This window comes from Symphodus melops (assembly GCF_947650265.1).
Source record: "Symphodus melops genome assembly, chromosome: 15".
NCBI lineage: Eukaryota > Metazoa > Chordata > Actinopteri > Labriformes > Labridae > Symphodus > Symphodus melops.
Genome location: NC_136705.1, coordinates 21,707,454 through 21,725,614, shown reverse-complemented (window position 1 = coordinate 21,725,614; position 18,161 = coordinate 21,707,454). Strand labels below are relative to the sequence as shown.

Sequence of the window (18,161 nt, the reverse complement as noted above, 5' to 3'; positions counted from 1 at the left end):
CATTTACTTGGTGAATACATCCTACAGATGTCTGACTTTGCTTTTTTTTTTTTTTGAGGGGAGAGCATTTTTAGGGTAGCAGACAGAAGACCACTCGGTGACCTGGGAGAGGGGCTGGTCGAGGGGTAACCCTGGACTCGTACATGTGGATCTCATAGAGAGGACAGATAACAGGCAGACGCGGTGGAGCCATCCTTTAAACAGAGCAGGAAGTGTGCTGTTGCTGTCTGCTCCTGTTCTACTGTTTGTGCGTGCGTGTGTTGAATCCTGTAGTTATGAGACATTGTTAGCATGCTGACTCAATGACCCGCTCACTGTTGTATGAACTGAGTAAGAGGAGGAGCTTGATGGAGGGCGATCCCAGACACTGAGCGATAATCACATGGCATTAATTGTTTTACATCTGTTTGAATAATTCTGACTTTATTAACAAAGTCTCAGAGTTAAAGTTTCTCTGCCAGATATAAAGTGAGCTATTTTGTGCATTAAACACAAAGAGGCTGTTTTATTTTGAAACAGCGGTGTTACAGGGGGACAGGAAGTGTTCATGAAACATAAATAAGAGCTGACACTTGTTGAAGTCGCTTCTGGTGCCTGGCACTGAGATCACAGGCCGATCATCTGCCTCCAATCTGTCCTCATGAGTGAATGTGTGTGTGGAGGTGATTAGTCACTGTAAGTGATCGAAGCTGTGCGCAGTGAGCAGTCTGTCTGCGTGACAGTAAGCCGAGCGCGTTGAGTTATTGTAGTGTCAATGTCATATTTACATACACGAGACCTGATGTGGGAATCAACTTAATGTAGTTTACATTTTGATGCACAACATGTCACTTCTTTAAATGAATACATGATGCTGTAAAGAAGCAATTTGAAACCTACATGTACAGTACAATCACATACATCACATCAGTCTGACAGGTGTTCAAGGAGTGATTGTGATTATGAAATATAAAAGAGTCAAGAGTACATTTCTCACACTCAGCTGTGAGGTCAAAGGTCATCATGACATCATGACATCAGGTGTATGATGGCCACATCTTGTGCAGTATAATAAAGCACATTCACATACAACAGAATGAAGCTTTAAGTAAGCCGAGCGGGACACATACATGAAGACACACGTTTCTGTTACTTTTTTAAATACATAAATCACTCTGTTGTGTGCAGCACAACACGGAGGGAGGGATAATCAGAGCTGACGTTTCTGTTTTCATGGATACAAAGGTCAAGAAAATAAGACTGTTTATTGCCAGGACTTTGGTCTTTCATTTCTACCACCGAGGAACCAAGATAAAGATTCCCTATTGTTCAGATGAGCTGAAAGCCGGCACCATGTTCAGGTAAGAAAACTATAGATATGGTTTTTTTTTTACCTGGTTTTATCTTTTAACTGTATAAATGACATTTTATAATATATATAATATATAAATGACTCTTTCGTTCACTGAATAATCTTTTCTTGACAGTAACGCTGAATGTTTTCACTCGCAGGTTTTCTTTAATCGTCAGTGTTTCTCTGATTATCTGCATCACAGCAAGGCCACATAAACCCTGGGTATGTCTATTTTTCTTTGTATGCTTATGAACACAAACTAAAGACTTTCACGTTTTGTTTTAAAGGGAAAATTAGACATGTTGAACTCCTCAAGTGTATCAGTGTAACTGCAGACAGTATATGGACAGAAACATACAAATAAAAATGGGGATGTGTGATATTGATTTTTTAAGCCTGCCTCTTTAATTCGTCTCTAGTAGCATTAGGCTGAATGTATACAACATAACAGGAAGCTTTTACTTAGACGCTACATGGTCTGAAATGCGAAGAATAAACACATTTAATAAGGAAACTAAATAAAATGGAAAGCTTTCAGATGTGGGAAAGTACCTTTATGTGCACAGTCTCTTACTTGTATTTGCAGTCACATAATATTTCTACTCTTTTCTCAGAATAAATTTACAGATGAAGCATTCCAGCATAGCATTATGTAAGTTGTCATTTCCTTTAACTAAAAATATAGTGAATTGTTTTCTTCTTCTCTGGAGGAAATGCAGTCTGAGATTGCTCACATTTCTTTTTTCTCAGGTCTCTAGATAAGGATGGAAAAATGTCCTGGGGAGTGGGAGTGGAAGTGGAGCCTCCGGAGAACATGGATGAGACTGTCTATGACGTCGACCCAAAGATGCAGATCTGGAAGAGTATGACGGGCGGTGGGGAAGTCAAACGGTACCTGAAGGCGGAGGAAGACTTGGATGAGCTGTACCACCCCTCAATGGCCGATCTCCTCAGAGTTCAAATCCCAAACATGGACACCCCCCCTGCGGACATCCCGGCACAGCTGGTGCAGGCTGAGGAGGATAAAGACGCCGTCCACCACCCTGATTATGAGGTGCTCCCTGTAGAACCTGAACAAGATTGGGATGCAGTCTACAACAAAGCAATGAAGGAGGTGGGTGGGTATTTGGCCCCGCTCGTGGCTAAATACCAGGATGGGGCTGAGGTGTTTGCGGTATACTCTGAACCAGAGGAGGACTTGGACGACCTGTACCACAAAGACTTCCTGCAGGCGGTCCATTACCAAGATGAAGCTCCAGCTCTGGTTGATCTGCCGTTTCAGGGGAAGCACAGTGAACCAGAGGAAGACCTGGATCATATTTACCACCAGTAATCCTTCAACAACCACCGGTGTTGATTATAGATCAGATCATATATTAAAAAAAACGTAAATAATCACACAAGTGTCATTTGACTCATCCAACTGTCAAATGTATTGTCTTGATAAAGATACTTAAAACACACACTCCTAAAGACTTCATTTGTTTTATTTATTTTACTGTATGTACAATGCACAGGGCGTTAATAAAACTTACAATGAATTTCTGCTTCATGCAACCGAGCAGTCAAAATGTATACAAACATATTTATAGTATTAATTACAGCACAAAATGTGTTTCTAATTCAGAGCTCCACCTGAGAAATGCAAAATGATAAAAAAAATAACTCTCAAGAAGGAATTAAAGCTGTGATTGAAATGAATACTGCGACATCATTACTTTAAATGTGCCGTGCATCACATCAGCAGCTCTGCAGGAATCACCCCCTTCTTCAGTATCAGGTTCCCGTACAGAGCTGTTTCCCTGTGAGGACACAACAGAAGGTACATCAGAAAAGGGAGGAATATTTACGTTTCCTTTCGGTTTTCAAATGACATGTTTGAACTGAAATCTAAACTGTAATCTAGTGTGGTTATGAAGCAGAGAAACACAGTTAATCACCGCAAAAAAAACAACCCGTTTTAATGTTTGTTAAAAAAAAAAAAAAAAAACTCAGCCAGAAAAAAAAAATCTTTTTTTTAAGTGATGCATTTTACAACAATTTATAAAACATGCACACGCACATAAACAATTAAAGAAAAAGGAAGCACATACCCGGTTGCCACAACAGCGTAGGCTTTCTTGGCTCGTTCATAGAAAGCAAACCTTTCCATCACTTCTATAGACGTCTGTGTGTAAACAAAAATCAACCAGCCAAGTGTCAAAAGGAACTTCAAGGTTTTTGGAATTATAGAAATGTATATTTATTGTTTGGACAGGTTTCTTTTTTTACCACAGGCTCAGCCGCCTTAAGAAGGAGTTTGTATGTCTCCCACACAGGGACAGCTAAACCCCTCTCTTTGTCACTGTCCACCAGATCCATGACTGCAGCCTGTGAAAACACATCGGCACAGATTTAACAAATGACACCAGAAAATATGAACGACAATTAAAGGACTCAATGGACGACTAAATGATTTGTACCGCAGAGGGGACATAGGTATCCAGCGGCAACAGCCTTAAAACAGCCTCCAAAAGCTGAGGGATTCCCAAACCTGCAAGAACAGATCGGACAAAGTTGGAACAATCTGCAATAAAACAAATCTAAAAATGTGTGTTTCCTGAAAAATGCGTTTACATACCGTCAGCTCTGATCTCCTTTGGACCACAAGCACAAATGGAAGATGCTGGAAAGTTTGCATCTGCAAGAACTTAAAAAACAAACGCTATGAATGATGTGGCTCTCCACATCTTCAATGACAGTGTTTCATTAGTTAGTTAGATTACATAAATACATAACCTTCCTACTCCCAGTCCAACAGAACACACATGAGATCAGCAATAAGACACACAGAAAAAACAATTCAAACAATTCAAAAGTATCTGGCAACTAGATCACGAGAACAACTGGATAGGTAGCTTTAAATCCCTTTAATAAAATCTCAAGACAATGAAACACATGAACTAAGAGGTGTTCTACAATTGTTCTTCCTGTAATACAGGTGTGAATATGAACCTGTATTAGCCTTTACTGCTCTGCATGCTGTGACTGTCTGGGCAAACATTGCACTAGCAACAATAACAGCAGTGGTGTAAACTTCATACCCAGTTCGTCCCCATGACCCATTTTAGCGAGAGCATGCAGCAGCTCAGGTGACAAAATAAAGGGGATTCCTTTCAGGACGACCATTGTGGATCACATGGATCGCAAATCGCACACACAGAAGACAGTAGAGCAACGAAGCGAGAGCATTCTCTCCAACCTACTTCCGCTTTCGTTCAGGTCTGCTTCATGTGCAGGACGGTCAAATCTGCTTAACAACGAGACAATAGTGAAACATGTATGTGTTGAAGTGTCATGTTTGTCCTTCAACACATTTTCAGATTTGTAAGTCTCAGTCAGTAGGGAAGGATTTTTTGGGAGTCAATTATCTTGTGTGAAACGTCAAAGACTTCGAGGACATCACATGTTTAGAAACCTCAATCTGATTGGCTAGCAGGAAGTTTCAACAGTTTACGTTGATTATAATTATTAAATCTTTTTTTTTTACCATATAAGCAGGCTTTACCTTTTTCTTTTTGCCATTGAATTATCTAGAAGTGCATGAATAAAATAGATTAGAAAAAGTTGAAGCCCATATGGATCAAATAAAGACAGAAGATAGTGCTCATGTCCTTTACCTTGTAAGTGAGCAGGGAGAGAAGGTAGCACATCCCGTATATTCATGGAATTTGAAATATGACATTTAAATATGTGGGAGGGTAAATAACTTTGCACTGATGTTTAATTAATGTGAATGAAATAGTGCATGTTTTTTGTGATCATTTATCATTTTTGTCAAGTCGTCAAATGACTTTAAAGCAGCCTGTAAAATAGTCTTTATAGTGTCATTAGTAGCTCATAGCATGTACTGCATAGTGGGTTAAACCTCAGCCTATGTTTTTCCTGACACCCTTGGGTGGGCATAATTCAAAGCAGACACCATGAATGTGTTATTCTGGCACAGTCTCTGGTGCAAAGAATGTGAGATAATGAAAATATTTGTAAGATGAAAACCACTCCAGTGAAGCTCTCAGCTGGATGGCTGAAAAATGCTTAGGAATCCTTTCCAAGACCGCAGATCCTGGTTGTGTTATATAAAAAAAAAGGCAGCAGATCTGCATTTAAAAAGACTTTTATAGAACTCAAGTCACCAGCTGCAGGCTTTAGGATTGTATAGCACATTTACAATCCTGTTACAGCTGCATTTAATAATAAACATGAGGAACATGTTGTAACTTTATTCCACGTTTTAACCTTCAAATATTTGAGACATATATGTAAACTATATCCCCAACAATGTAGTTTTAAGCATCTTTCATATAGGCCTACTCATGATTTGTTTTGTTTTATATAAATCCTGCATGAAATAATCAACCCATATACTTCAAAAACATTTATTAGAGTGAAGTTTAAAAAAAAAAAAAAGAAGTCCTTTTTATTTTCCACATTACTTTTCAGGTGAAACAGATCAATGAGAAGATAAAAAAAAAAAAAAACCTAGTTGGATGCAGGAAAGTCCTGACGGAGGCAGGTTAGTTTTATTTGAGGGATTTTTGGAGAGGAGTGGGGGGCCACTGGGCCGGGGAAAAGGCCCTCGCAGGAGCCAGGCCTGTCTGTCGGACTGAAAGCCCCTTTCTCCCTCTCTGGACCCATGCTGCTCTGTCTTTATTTCAGCTTTTTTAAATGAGTTTATCACGCTATGAGGGTCTGAGCTGCCAAAATGTAACGTTTTGCCTCCTTTGTGCGTGCAGAGAGGCTCAATTGAGTCTACATTTATTATTTTGACCTTTCGGTAGCCTCAGAGAGGAGCTTCTTTTCGCCACTTCTCTGCAGACTTTTGTGCTTCCCCGCCGAGAGAGGAGACGAGTTTTCTTCTCTCCTCCTTTTAAAAGTTTTGTTCCAGGGGCCTGACAAGAAAGCGAGCTCCAGGGGGAATATTGAATGAAAATAAAAATCAATTAGGCCATGGCCTTGTGGAGATACGGGGCGCCGCCGTGTGAAGATCAGAGAGAGAGAGAGATGGAGAGAGAGAGAGATGGAGAGAGAGAGAGAGAGAGAAAGGTGCCTCGAAATGATTGGAGCGGCACATGAAAGCGCACCCTAACCACATTTGTTCTGGTGTTTTCTTTGAAGTCAAAATTATGGTTTTCAGCCAATATGAAGGAAGTTGAACACAGAATAAAAACCACCAAGAACTTCTGGTTTTAAATGCGACTTTAATTCTAAGACTTAAGTTTCTCTAAGTGGGTTCAGTTAAAATTAAATTGTGCTAAAATAAAATCTTCACAATCTAACTATTTGTTTTCTTTTTTTTAACCAAGCGCTACAAATAACGGGGCTTATTTTTTTTTGTTGCTTTAATTAACAAAAATATTTTACAGACTCGACAAAATAAATGTCATTTTAAACCGAGTTCTTCTGAATACAACCTGGACATCAGATCCTTTAATTTATGGTCTACATGTCAACTTTCTGCAATGATGTTTGTCTCGCAGCAACAGGGCGCCATCTAGTGGTGTTAAGTATACAGCAGTTGAGTGTAAAATGAACTGAGCCATTACTTACTGTATGCTACTTTGATCGGTCTTGAGATTTGAAGCCTTCAATGTTTTATGTGAAATTAAAATGTGTGATAAAGGGAGATTCAGACACCTTTCACTCTTCTCTCTCTCCATCTGTATACATCAAGTTATTCTTCATACACTGGGGCAACTGTGAGTAATCTCTTAACTGAAAGGCTGAGATTTCATAAAGCAGCTCCTGCAGGCATGTGGCAGAGTGCCTCTCTATCTTGTAGCAGATGACCGCTCTGACCGTAAAGAGTCCTCAGATATCTTGTGTTATTTTCATAAATATTGATTGATTAAGCTGCATCTTAACAAAAACATCAGACGAGTCTTCTTATTTTTGTTCATGTTTCAGTCACACAACTGAAAACCACTCTGGAGCTTTATTTGTAAAACATACACAGAAAATATTGTTCTACTAAAATGCAGACCTGTTAGAAAATGAAAATGAGAAGGCAACGTTTGTACAAATCATCATTAGTGATTTCTCTAATTTCACACATGAATCCTCTCCACTCCTGCAGACACACCACAGACAGGGCTTCACTGTCAAGACACTCTTGTGCACTCACTCAGTGTCAAATCCTAATTCAAACATTGTATGTTCCACTACAATCAGGATTTTCTTGCATCATTCGGCGTATTGCGGTAAAGGGAATTACCCACTGATATCGTCTTTGTGTTGTTGTAGAGCTCTTGATCAGCTCTTTTTTAATTGTCCTGGAAGCTGGCCTTTCTTTTCTCCACGAATGCTGTCATGCCTTCTTTACGATCATCCTGCAGGAGTAAAACACAGACACGTCACGACTGGACTGTGCAGATCAGAGTCCCCCCCCCCTCACTTGCTCTAGGACCGGCTCCAATACTCACCGTAGCGAAGGTGGCGTGGAATAAACGCTTCTCCAAACGGTTCCCCTCAGCCAGCGTCAGTTCATAAGCTGAGGTCACACAAAGGATCAAGTCAGAAACAAATTAAATTTACCGATATAGTAGATTATAAGTTTGTGTAGTCAGTGCACCCACCTGCATTTACAGCCTCTTTAGCCATAGCAGAGACCAGCTTCGAGTTTGCAGCAATTTTCTCTCCACACTTCACAGCTTCAGTCACCAACTGGTCCACGGGATAAATTTTACTCACCAAACCTGAACAGGAAACAGAATATTCTGAGTCAACTGTATTAAAAAAAGGGACATATTTCCACGTTTATGCAAATATTTAAAAAAAACAGTGCTCCCTGTGTTAGATATATTACGTGTTATACATCATATTGTCAGATTTAATTTTGGTTATCTGTCAAGAGGCTCCCAAAAAAACCCTGATCGAGTCCCTTCCAGAGAGTCGATCGGAGGGTTCATGAGATGAAACCTAAACACCTTCATTCTGCTCCAAACAGAAATATCAAATGAGCAGCAAGACGTCTGCTGAATCAAATCATAAAACTACCTCACTATAATATCAGGAAACTCTACACTGAAGAGGAGATGAAGCCTGAATAGAAAAGCTCAAGTTGAGAACAAATACTGAAAACTGTATCGACTGTACTTACCCGACTGTTTGGCTTCCTGTGCGTTGATCTTGTCTCCTGTGAGAACGAGCTCCATAGCCAGAGACTTTCCGACAGCACGCGTCAGCCTCTGGGTGCCTCCAGCTCCTGCAAAGAGACGGGCGTCATCAACTACTGCTCCACAAGCAACAGTCTGGTCAAACGTGTGCTACTGGAGGAAGTCTGAACGGCACAGAAAATAGAAAAGAGCTTTCACCAGGAATGGTCCCCAGCAGGATCTCTGGCTGTCCAAACTGCGCCTTCTCTCCGGCGTAGATGATGTCACACATCATCGCCAGCTCACAGCCTCCGCCCAGCTGAACCGCAGAAGACACAGAAAATACCGTCTTTACTGAAGCTCATCCTCTAAACTGATCAAATCTTTGTATGTATAGAAGGTGTGTGAACATCCCTGAGTTTTTCTGGAGATTTTTCTTGGCCGATGTTTTTATCCTTATTTTGTGTAAATCAAACAACCAAAGTATCAGTAACACAAAAGACAACAAAAAGGACCCTCACAGCGAATCCATTGACAGCTGCAATCACAGGCTTCTTCACTGTGGACACTCTGTTCCAGTGAGCCAGGAAGTTTCCACCGTAACACTCCTGGAAGGTTCGATTCTGCATCTCCTTGATGTCCGCTCCCGCTGAGGAAACACAAAACCTCACGTTAAAGATCAAGACAAACACGTTACTGTGAACCCTCTGCTCAAATAAATCAAGCTACCTGCAAACGCTCTGTCACTTCCTGTGATTACGACCGCTCCGACGTCACCGTCAGCTTCGAAGGCGTCCAGGGCCTGACCCACCTCCCTCATCAGACCGTCACACAGGGCGTTAAGAGCCTTCGGCCGGTTCAGTTGGATGAAACCAACGTTACTCTTCTCACCTCGCTTTTCCACTAAAATATACTCATACTGACCCCCTGCACGGAGACAAAACCAAAGAGAGGGCCCGAGTGTAAGACTAAGACTGCAACAAAGAAGACATGAATCAATCATTCCTGTCAGAGAGGTTAATCAATTAACACGATAAAGATTCATTATTTCAAAGACTTTTATAGACTAAATGGTTGAGCAAGAAAATTAAGTTGCAGATCTGGTTTAGACTTCACAGATCTTTTCAATCCCATGAAATGTGATAAAAAGAAAAAGGTGTTTAAATGTCATACTGGCCAAGATTTTATCATCATTTTATCAACATTTTATCTTTCACACGGTTCAGTCTTAAAAAGCAGGTGATGAGTCGTCAAATCACATTACAAAATGAAGTCCAGGTTAATAATTCAAGAAGAGGTGAAAGGTCCACTTTTACAGCCGTGTGTCAAGGCCTTACGGAGACGTTCGAGGCCTCTGACACTCGAGCAAAGATACAGAACCAAGAATCCTTCATGCTAAGAAACCTTTTATTGGGTTTCAGGTTCTAAGTAAAACAATCGAACCAATCAAAAAAAAACTCCAAACTGAATATTTTTGAACATTTTCTATCAGCATAAACATTTGTCTCAGGACACGTTGAACTGAACTTAAACTGTGACAACTTGAGGAGGGGATTTATGGGCAATAGTCAAGCCACTCTGTTGATAAAGGACAGCGGGAGCTTTCCATTGAGCAATGTCTCCAGAAGTGCAGAAACACATTTCACAGATGATCAAATATCCACCTCTAGGTGCTTAACATGTAAACAAAACATCAGCCCACATGCCCATGACTGTCAGCCTCATGCAGGATAACTCTCTCTGATTATTAATAACAATGATCAGTAATTAATAATGAATAATAATTACTTATTAATAATTCATTACTATTACAGTCTGATCATGCAAACGCTGCATGTCCTAATGTCAACAAACTATTATCCAAGTGTTGTGATGACTGTCTGGAGGTCATGATGTGATGGTCATACTGCAAAAAACAATAAATAACACCTGTGTGTGTGTGTGTGTGTGTGTGTGTGTGTGTGTGTGTGTGTGTGTGTGTGTGTGTGTGTGTGTGTGTGTGACCACAGCTCATCCTCATGTCAACAACTTTCAGCACTTTAAAGTGTTTGAGGTGAACTCAGCTGGAGACAACATGTTATAAAACACACAGTAACAGTCTACCTGCTTCACGTGCGTCGCACATTCAGTGACGCAGCTTTCAGTGACATTGTAGCATTTCTGTGCGCTCGTGCAGGTTCAGTAAAGTGAACGTGCGCTGTTCGCGAGTGGAAACACACCTGAGCTGTAGAGACGAGCAGCAGACAGGACGGCCGGCGCTGCTCGGGACTGCTTCAGGAGCGAAGCTGCGTTTCTGCAGAGGAAAGCCATGACGACGGAGAAACGAAGGTGGACTGACGTCACTTAACTCACGCCAAGATCACTCACTGCCACTTCCTGTTCATTCTTCTTTGTTGTTTTTTTTTTCTTGAGGAGAAATGTTTCGGGGACTTGTATTAGCGCCGCCTGGTGGATGCGGATAGCACACGAGTCTTTTTTTTAAAGTTTATTTACATATGCTGGACTGTAGGTTAAATGCACATTGGATGTTTTTGCCATTCCTCCAGCTCTGAAAAAATAATAAGTTGTTGTAGCAAATTAATAAATAAATAAAAATAAATCATACACTCTTTTGAAATGATAAAACAATTTTACATTAAGTGTAGATTTAGTTGTTTGAAATAAAGCATTAAACCTCGCTGTTTGGTTAAAATAAAGACGAGTCGTGTTATATCATCATAACAAACTGATCACAAACCGAGTAAAGCAGATGGAATAATAAACCCGTCACTGTAGCTCTAATAATACATAAACAGCATATAAGCTTTGGACTGACAGCGGTGTAGCTCATAAGAGAGACTGTGAGCGTGCTGCGCGTTCTCGTGGACATCGACGTGAACGAGCCTACATCGTCTGTGATTATCCCCTTTTATCATCTTTCCTCCTGAAAGACATCAGCAGGGATAAACCCACACGGTTATAAGGTAAGCATCTAACATCAGTTTATGCTGATCAACACGATCGAGCCTGTTTATGGTTGATTCAGGATTCATCATAGTAGCAGAGAAGCCAATTTATATAATAACAAATTACAAGATATTAACATCAATATTATAAACATGCATGCGTTTGCATTAAAGAGGAATTTGTAAAAAAAAAAAAAAAAAAAAAGATAAAATGATATAAAGAGTTCGTGAAACGCCGATCTGCATGCTAGATCATAGTGTAGGCTATCAAATGATGGCCTATCATATCTGAACATAGGCTAGAACAAATATGCCATAGACTGCCTTTTCTTCACAATAATCCAAAGGCAAAATTGTATCTCGTTCATATTAAGGCTGAAACATTTATACATATCCACATCTGTGATACAATGTGATGTGTGATGTGGATACATATATTTTATAAACTGACCTACTTGAGAGCGTCAGTCTGCCTCACAGGTGTTATGAAGATCATATTTTAACACAAACATCACATCATGTTCAGGAGAATAACCCGAGTTCTTCTATTTGGTGGGAGGAAATTAGGTCACAGTGGTTTAGGAGGATGTTATACAGTATTGATGAGTATTGTGTTTGCAGTAGCGTATTAGTGTTCAGCCAACCAAAATCAAACAATTATTTCTGCAACAGCCAGAGGTGTGATTTCTTCATTTCACATAGTAAAGGAGTGCAAGCTTAAATGTGATTCTCCTGTCATTTCTTCTCCCTGCACAGATGTCAGGAATAAACCAGCTGGTTGCGACCTGCTGGACTTGCCTCCTGCTCACTGCTTTCCTTTGTGAGCCTGTGCTGTGCAAGGGCGGCCGTGGAGGATCCCGGGGCTCCTCTCGGGGTTCCCACTCTCGCAGCTCGTCAGCGGGGAACTACAGGGGAGGGGGCGCTTATGGTGGGACACGCTCCCGCTACAGGGTGGCAGGGCGGTCGTCTCCAGTGAGGGTTGCCAGTGCAGCAGCAGCAGGGGCAGCAGTGGCTGTGGCTTTATCTGCGGATAAATGGTACGCCTCTGCTTACCGCCGCAGCAAAGGTGACAGCTCAGAGGAAGAGCTGGATTTCTACAACAGGACCAATTACTTTGATGCACTAATGTCTGGCTCCACTCAAAATGGATCCTTTCTTTCTCAACTGGTTTCTATTATTATTGCAACATTTTCCCCAAAGTATGGACTCTTATTGGACAGTTTACTGTAGACTTTCAGGTTGTTGTTTTTTTTTGGAAGAATCCCTACCTGGGTCTTAGATCTGACCATGTGTGAGTCTAGCTGGAATTTGTTCTGTGCAGACCAGTAAGAGGTGCAATTCAACATGTCGTGTTAAGACGAAACAATAATAACATCAGTGTACTGTATATTTTTGCACATATATCATCCACACCAAACAGATAAATACATTACCAGCAAGGTATTTGATGTGACATTTCACCCCTCATAGAGTGCACCTTCGTCAGTCCCCTGTGTTAGAAACTTGGGCTGAAGTCAAGAGTTAATTTTCTTCCTTAAAGCCTTATTCCCAAGTCTAACTGAGGATAATGTTGAATCAGTCAAAATTGCCAATTCACCACTTTCACATGGCAGCATTTTTCTTTGACATCCTGCTCAGGGTTGGATGGATGAGAAGAAGGAAATACGACAAATTATGGTACTTTTACTGCTTCACGATCGATCAGCAAATGGGAAGATAAAAGATGGTGAAAACAAGAGACATCAAGCCTTTCAATTCAATCAGATTTGATTCACAATATAAAGTGAAAAAAGACAATAGGTTGTTGGAAAGAGGGATATTGGGCCTTAGGCTACTCAAGATTTAACAACTAACGTTACCTTAAAGTTAGCTAGCAAACTCCACCAGGTGGCTGAAGCTTTTTTTAAAAAAACATTCTGTTTGGTTCTGCAAACATTGAACACAGCAGGACCTAGAATAACTTTCCTCCCCAATTGTCGCTTCAGAGGAAAATGGTCGAGATGTGAATGTGAGCCTTCAAAACAAACTGCATTCAAATCTCCGGCTGTCAGTTTAAATGTAGTGCCAAACTCTACTGCATCCCCAAAACACTTGTATTTTTATATAAATGACTGAAAAAAGAAATCACCAATATTGCTGCTCAGAACAGCTAGAATTATTTTGTTGGACTTGCTCGAGGTCAAGTTGAGTCAAAGACCATCGACGTTCAGGTGAACAAGCAATGACAAATGTTCTCTTCTTGACAATTAAAGCGCCATGTTTAAACCAGCAGAACCTCCTGAAATCAAATTGTTTAAAAACATACAAATTCTCTGTTTTAATGTTTTATGATGAAAGCCAAAACGTGAATCTCTGCCACAAGAACTGAACTCCTTTTCTCACAACCATTTCAAGTATGTTGTACTATATACATACACCCTTTCACAACACTTAAAATACACTTGTGTGTGTTCTCAGACCTTGTACAAAAATCCTTCATGGCTGGGGGAGGACTTTAGAAAAAAAAATGCTGCTCTCAACATTTTTCGTGTTTTTTAAGGTTTCCACAGTTTTGTCCTGGAGGGGATTTTTACCTGCAGCAGAAACTCAGGAGCAACAGACTGTTCCACATCTACAAGTGCACTCTGTTACACGCTAATACACCTATGTATAAAACTAAGAATTTGTTATAAGTGTTGATATGCTAATAAATATCCTGTTTACACCATGTCAGACTGTTTGCCTCGTGCATGCTCAAAGCTCAGAAAAACCTAAATCGAGTTAAAATCTTTTATTTACAATGTATACAGAGCTTTTGTGAATCTCGTTATGGATAATTCATACAGACTTAAACTTGTCCTTATGATGTCAAAAGACAATGTTCACGACACTTCACGTGTGAAATATAAATTCTTCCAGCTCAGGACAAACCCCATGAACAGTCTCTGATTATCTTCGTCAAAAAGGCTCCATCAGTCCAGCATGACTTGTCCCAGCTCTCCTTTCCTGAAGGCTCGTATAAAATCGTACGCGGCTGCCGTGTAGTTTGGGACGGTGACAGTGATGTTACCTGAGGGAGAGGAGGGGAAAACTGTCAAACTGAAGTAAGAGTGCACATAAGCCTGTCTGCTACTGATTAAATATGTACATATAGTGCTTAATATAATATTTGTTCTTTCAGGAAACATGTTAAAAATACTTAAAGGACTTTTTTTTTTGCTGTTTTTGAGACTTTAATTACAGATTCCTCTTTTTGACTGAAAGTAAAGCAGCCACAAGAGAAATATTTTCTAATTCCTCTTTCCAGTTAGAGATTCTATTTAAGATTCTCCGATGAAATTTATAGGACAGAAACACATACTTTAAAAAAATAAATAAAATAAAAAATAAAAAAGAGATTATCTCTTGTTCACTGGACAGCATCTGTTAAGATGTACTGTTGTGTCCAGCATTGCCATCATCTCAAAATTAAAGTTACTCACAGTTGAATGAATCTGCTTTTTTAGATTTAAAGATGATGATGGTTCAAAATAGTCTCAAAAGAAAGTTTCTCCGTTGTCTGACATAGACTGTGTTTACATGAAGATTTCTTTAAACAAGACAAAGCTAAACAAGCTTGTGAAGATCTACTCAACTTCATCTGAGACAAAGTAAGCCATTAACTTTACGAGTGTTTTTACAGTAAACAATTTCTTACCAATTCCAGTGATGGCTTTGACCCGTTGAGTCTTTCCAAGTTTGACTGCGATGCGTTTAAGGACATGCTGTATGTCATCACTCGGCTCTTGGAGGTCGTATTTCTCAACATAACTGCACAAAAAACACACATCATGTGAAACAACAAGAGTTAAGGGAAGTAAAAGGAATACGCTTTTAATGTGTATTTATTCATCATCATCATCATCATTCGTCTGCAAAAACTCATACCTGAACTTCTCAAGCCTGTTCAAAGAATAAAGTAAATAGTCTGCAATGATGTCTTCACCCACCAAATGGTCCAGGATAGTTCCTGAAGTTAGACAGAAAAAACATATCCAAAACACGTCTTATGAAGACAAAAGTCTGAGGCATTTTACTGAACACAGAACGACAACTTTTTTCTACAAGTTGTTTCCTGAATGACAGTAACTCAAACAATAAGCAGTTTCTGCTCACCACATAAAGCTAGCTTCATGCCTGTTTCGACGCTCTCTATCTTAGGGGGTAAGACCCCAGGTGTGTCCAACAGGTGCATTATGGGTCGCTCACACACCTAAGGACAAAGACAGCGACAACAGTGAATCCATGAAGACATAAAAACACTTCAACAGAGACACTCGTGTCCTCTACACCTACCTGAATCCTGGTCAAGACTGCTTTAGTGATACCTGGTTCCCCTCCGACTCGAGATGCACGACCTGAGATGGTTGCATAAAATAATATTCCTCGTTATATATTTCACTGGATCGATGTTCAACAACAGATAACTACTCTACAACACAAACCTTTTTTCAAGTTTGTTCTTCTTAACGAGTTGATAAGGGATGATTTCCCGACGTTGGGCACTCCAATCACCATCATGCAATAATGTGTGTTCTGAAAGAAACGATGACAAGCTTTGAGCAAAAATGTCATTACCATAAACAAATACAACTGGTGAGAAAAATACAGTGAATATCAAAGTGGAGACAGAAGATATATTAGGTAGAAGTTGAACAGAGAAAAGCAGTCTTATTTGATATGTTGAATCCAAGCTTGTGGAGGACATTACTTTTTATAATGTGATAGTAAGGGTGTATATATGTTGGGCGATATGTGACAGAAAAATAACACTGGTGTTTTTTCTGCTGTTAGAGACAAATGTAAAATGTTTATCAAGCTGCTATTTGTCAAAGTAGAAACTAATCAAGCAATAAAACAGAAAGAAGTTGATCAAACTGAGTGGTGTGAGCATACCTCCTCTCTGTTAAATCGTGGTTCGCTCTCGATAACTTTCATGACCATTGGCACCAACTAAAAGAAAAGAAAAACCGGGCATAACCATGCTCAGCTTTTCATAGAGGAGGAAACGTCTGCACACATTCAAACGTTCAGTTTTCAGTGAAGATGAGACCTCTACCTTTTTGATGTTTTCATCGCTCTGCTTTAAGCTGTCGGTGAAGAGAACATTTTTCACCCCAACTTTTTCCAGCTTCTTCAGGATGCTCTGAAAAGTCATCGGTGAGATGTCGGTTTCATTTTACGGATTCTACATTTCTGGTGACATGTGGCACTTTACCTGCTTCTTGGAAAGATCAGCGAGGTCCACTTTGTTGAGAATGAGCAGATGTGGTCTGACACTGAGACTCTCCTTAAACACGGGATTTCTTCCAGAGAGGGGGATGTGCTTCGTGTTAAAGAAGAAAGTGTTTATCCCTCAGTGTGGAAGGCAATAATGACCCACTAGGCCTCTTTAAACTTTTTAAGCCAGAACAATTCTACCTGACCACAGAAGCAGAAACACTATTACTGAAGACATTAAAACAAGAGACTGAAGCACTCTGTGAACTTCAACTTAAACTAATCAAGCCTGAAACTAGACCAGGAAAACACATTGGTCACGTTCCCATTCGTTAAATCACAATCACAAAAATGTCCTTGAATCACTTGAGAAACATAGAGAAATCTTTCTATCTATCTATCTCAGGCTCCCCACTGTGCCCAGTACAGAAAATATACAACAACAGTGAGTTTAGTGAATCATTAAAGCCCTAACAATTAAATAATTTACATTTTAAATAATTCTATTAGAGGAATAGACTGCATTGATTGTAAAGTTGTATCTTTATTTAAATATTAATAATAAAAAGGATATCCTGGCATCGTGGATCTCTATGATGCAGTCCACACTCTTCAGGCTGGCTCTCATCTGCTTCAGTCCTGTAACGTAACCATGGTAACAAAAGCCACGCGACCTCTCAATGTTACACGTGAGTGTGTTTTTCATACAGCAGAGAGAAATAAGTTCATATCACAAATATAATAAATTTTTTACAATACAACACAAATTTCACTTTGAGAAAAAGCTGTCACCTTTAGCCATGTGTCCGGGGAACCAGTGAGCCACTTCCCGTCCGCCAAAGTCGAAAACGGTTCTGAACCGGCTGACATTACGGAGAGTCTGCTGTAACTTCATTTTTTCTATCTTTGAACACACTCGACATTAATTTGGTTTTGCAATAAGACTTCTATTTTTTAAAGAGCTACAAAAACATTGCTGCTCTGAATGGACGTACTCATGCTGTGCTCCACTGTTTACATGCCGACTTGAAACAACAGCCTCGTCATTTTAAGGGTTCCACTTGCATCTTCTTCAAGAGGTGTTTTTTTATTTGTAGTTATATAAAAAACATATTAAAACCGTATTTCTGTCCGTTTTTATCGTAGTGACTTTGTAAACAGAGGACAAATTAACAGAGCAAGTTCCAAAGATCTGAAAAACAGGACTGGAATACAGACTAAACTCTGTTTAGTAGGCTGTTGATGAAGGTGGCTCAAAAAAGAAATGGTCTATTAGATAATAAATGGTCGTACTAAAGCCCCAATGTTAAACTATCCTGATTCAACACTATTGTATTAAAACAGGACATGACACAATTGGACCTCCAGTAAAAGAAAAGCGACCCAGAGTCAGACAATCATGATACAATTTAAACATGTTTCACTAAATTGAATCATTTTCTCCAAGCAAGATTATATAATTGTGGGGGGTTTTTTATTTTAAATTTGAGGCCCACTTGAATGTGTCCATGCGCA

General features: G+C 39.8%; 5 protein-coding genes across 5 annotated transcripts; 2 read left to right on the top strand and 3 right to left on the bottom strand.

Moving 5' to 3' along the window:
- The first annotated feature begins 1,275 nt into the window (after nt 1-1,275).
- On the top strand, nt 1,276-2,792 carry LOC306836164 (uncharacterized protein). The gene is made up of 4 exons (XM_079363119.1): nt 1,276-1,340; nt 1,492-1,555; nt 1,948-1,985; nt 2,084-2,792. Exons 1-4 carry the CDS (start codon nt 1,333-1,335, stop codon nt 2,664-2,666), a joined length of 693 nt encoding a protein of 230 aa, XP_079219245.1. The 5' UTR covers nt 1,276-1,332; the 3' UTR covers nt 2,667-2,792.
- Nucleotides 2,793-2,804: 12 nt separating this feature from the next.
- fuom (fucose mutarotase) lies at nt 2,805-4,572 on the bottom strand. The gene is made up of 6 exons (XM_079363120.1): nt 4,417-4,572; nt 3,954-4,022; nt 3,796-3,866; nt 3,605-3,703; nt 3,427-3,500; nt 2,805-3,135 (listed from the first exon to the last, which is right to left on the bottom strand). The coding sequence occupies exons 1-6, from the start codon at nt 4,499-4,501 to the stop codon at nt 3,069-3,071; spliced, it is 465 nt and encodes a 154-aa protein (XP_079219246.1). The 5' UTR covers nt 4,502-4,572; the 3' UTR covers nt 2,805-3,068.
- Nucleotides 4,573-7,258: 2,686 nt separating this feature from the next.
- On the bottom strand, nt 7,259-10,854 carry echs1 (enoyl CoA hydratase, short chain, 1, mitochondrial). The gene is made up of 8 exons (XM_079363302.1): nt 10,683-10,854; nt 9,193-9,390; nt 8,985-9,112; nt 8,683-8,782; nt 8,469-8,573; nt 7,945-8,064; nt 7,792-7,859; nt 7,259-7,698 (listed from the first exon to the last, which is right to left on the bottom strand). The coding sequence occupies exons 1-8, from the start codon at nt 10,771-10,773 to the stop codon at nt 7,633-7,635; spliced, it is 876 nt and encodes a 291-aa protein (XP_079219428.1). The 5' UTR covers nt 10,774-10,854; the 3' UTR covers nt 7,259-7,632.
- A 426-nt stretch (nt 10,855-11,280) lies between these two features.
- Nucleotides 11,281-13,980, top strand: sprn (shadow of prion protein). Its single transcript, XM_079362607.1, has 2 exons — nt 11,281-11,426; nt 12,165-13,980. Exon 2 carries the CDS (start codon nt 12,165-12,167, stop codon nt 12,636-12,638), a length of 474 nt encoding a protein of 157 aa, XP_079218733.1. The 5' UTR covers nt 11,281-11,426; the 3' UTR covers nt 12,639-13,980.
- A 183-nt stretch (nt 13,981-14,163) lies between these two features.
- mtg1 (mitochondrial ribosome-associated GTPase 1) lies at nt 14,164-17,698 on the bottom strand. Its single transcript, XM_079362606.1, has 11 exons — nt 17,439-17,698; nt 17,221-17,285; nt 16,645-16,749; nt 16,486-16,572; nt 16,323-16,379; nt 15,872-15,962; nt 15,723-15,784; nt 15,543-15,639; nt 15,315-15,396; nt 15,085-15,197; nt 14,164-14,457 (listed from the first exon to the last, which is right to left on the bottom strand). Exons 1-11 carry the CDS (start codon nt 17,539-17,541, stop codon nt 14,360-14,362), a joined length of 960 nt encoding a protein of 319 aa, XP_079218732.1. The 5' UTR covers nt 17,542-17,698; the 3' UTR covers nt 14,164-14,359.
- Nucleotides 17,699-18,161: the final 463 nt, after the last annotated feature.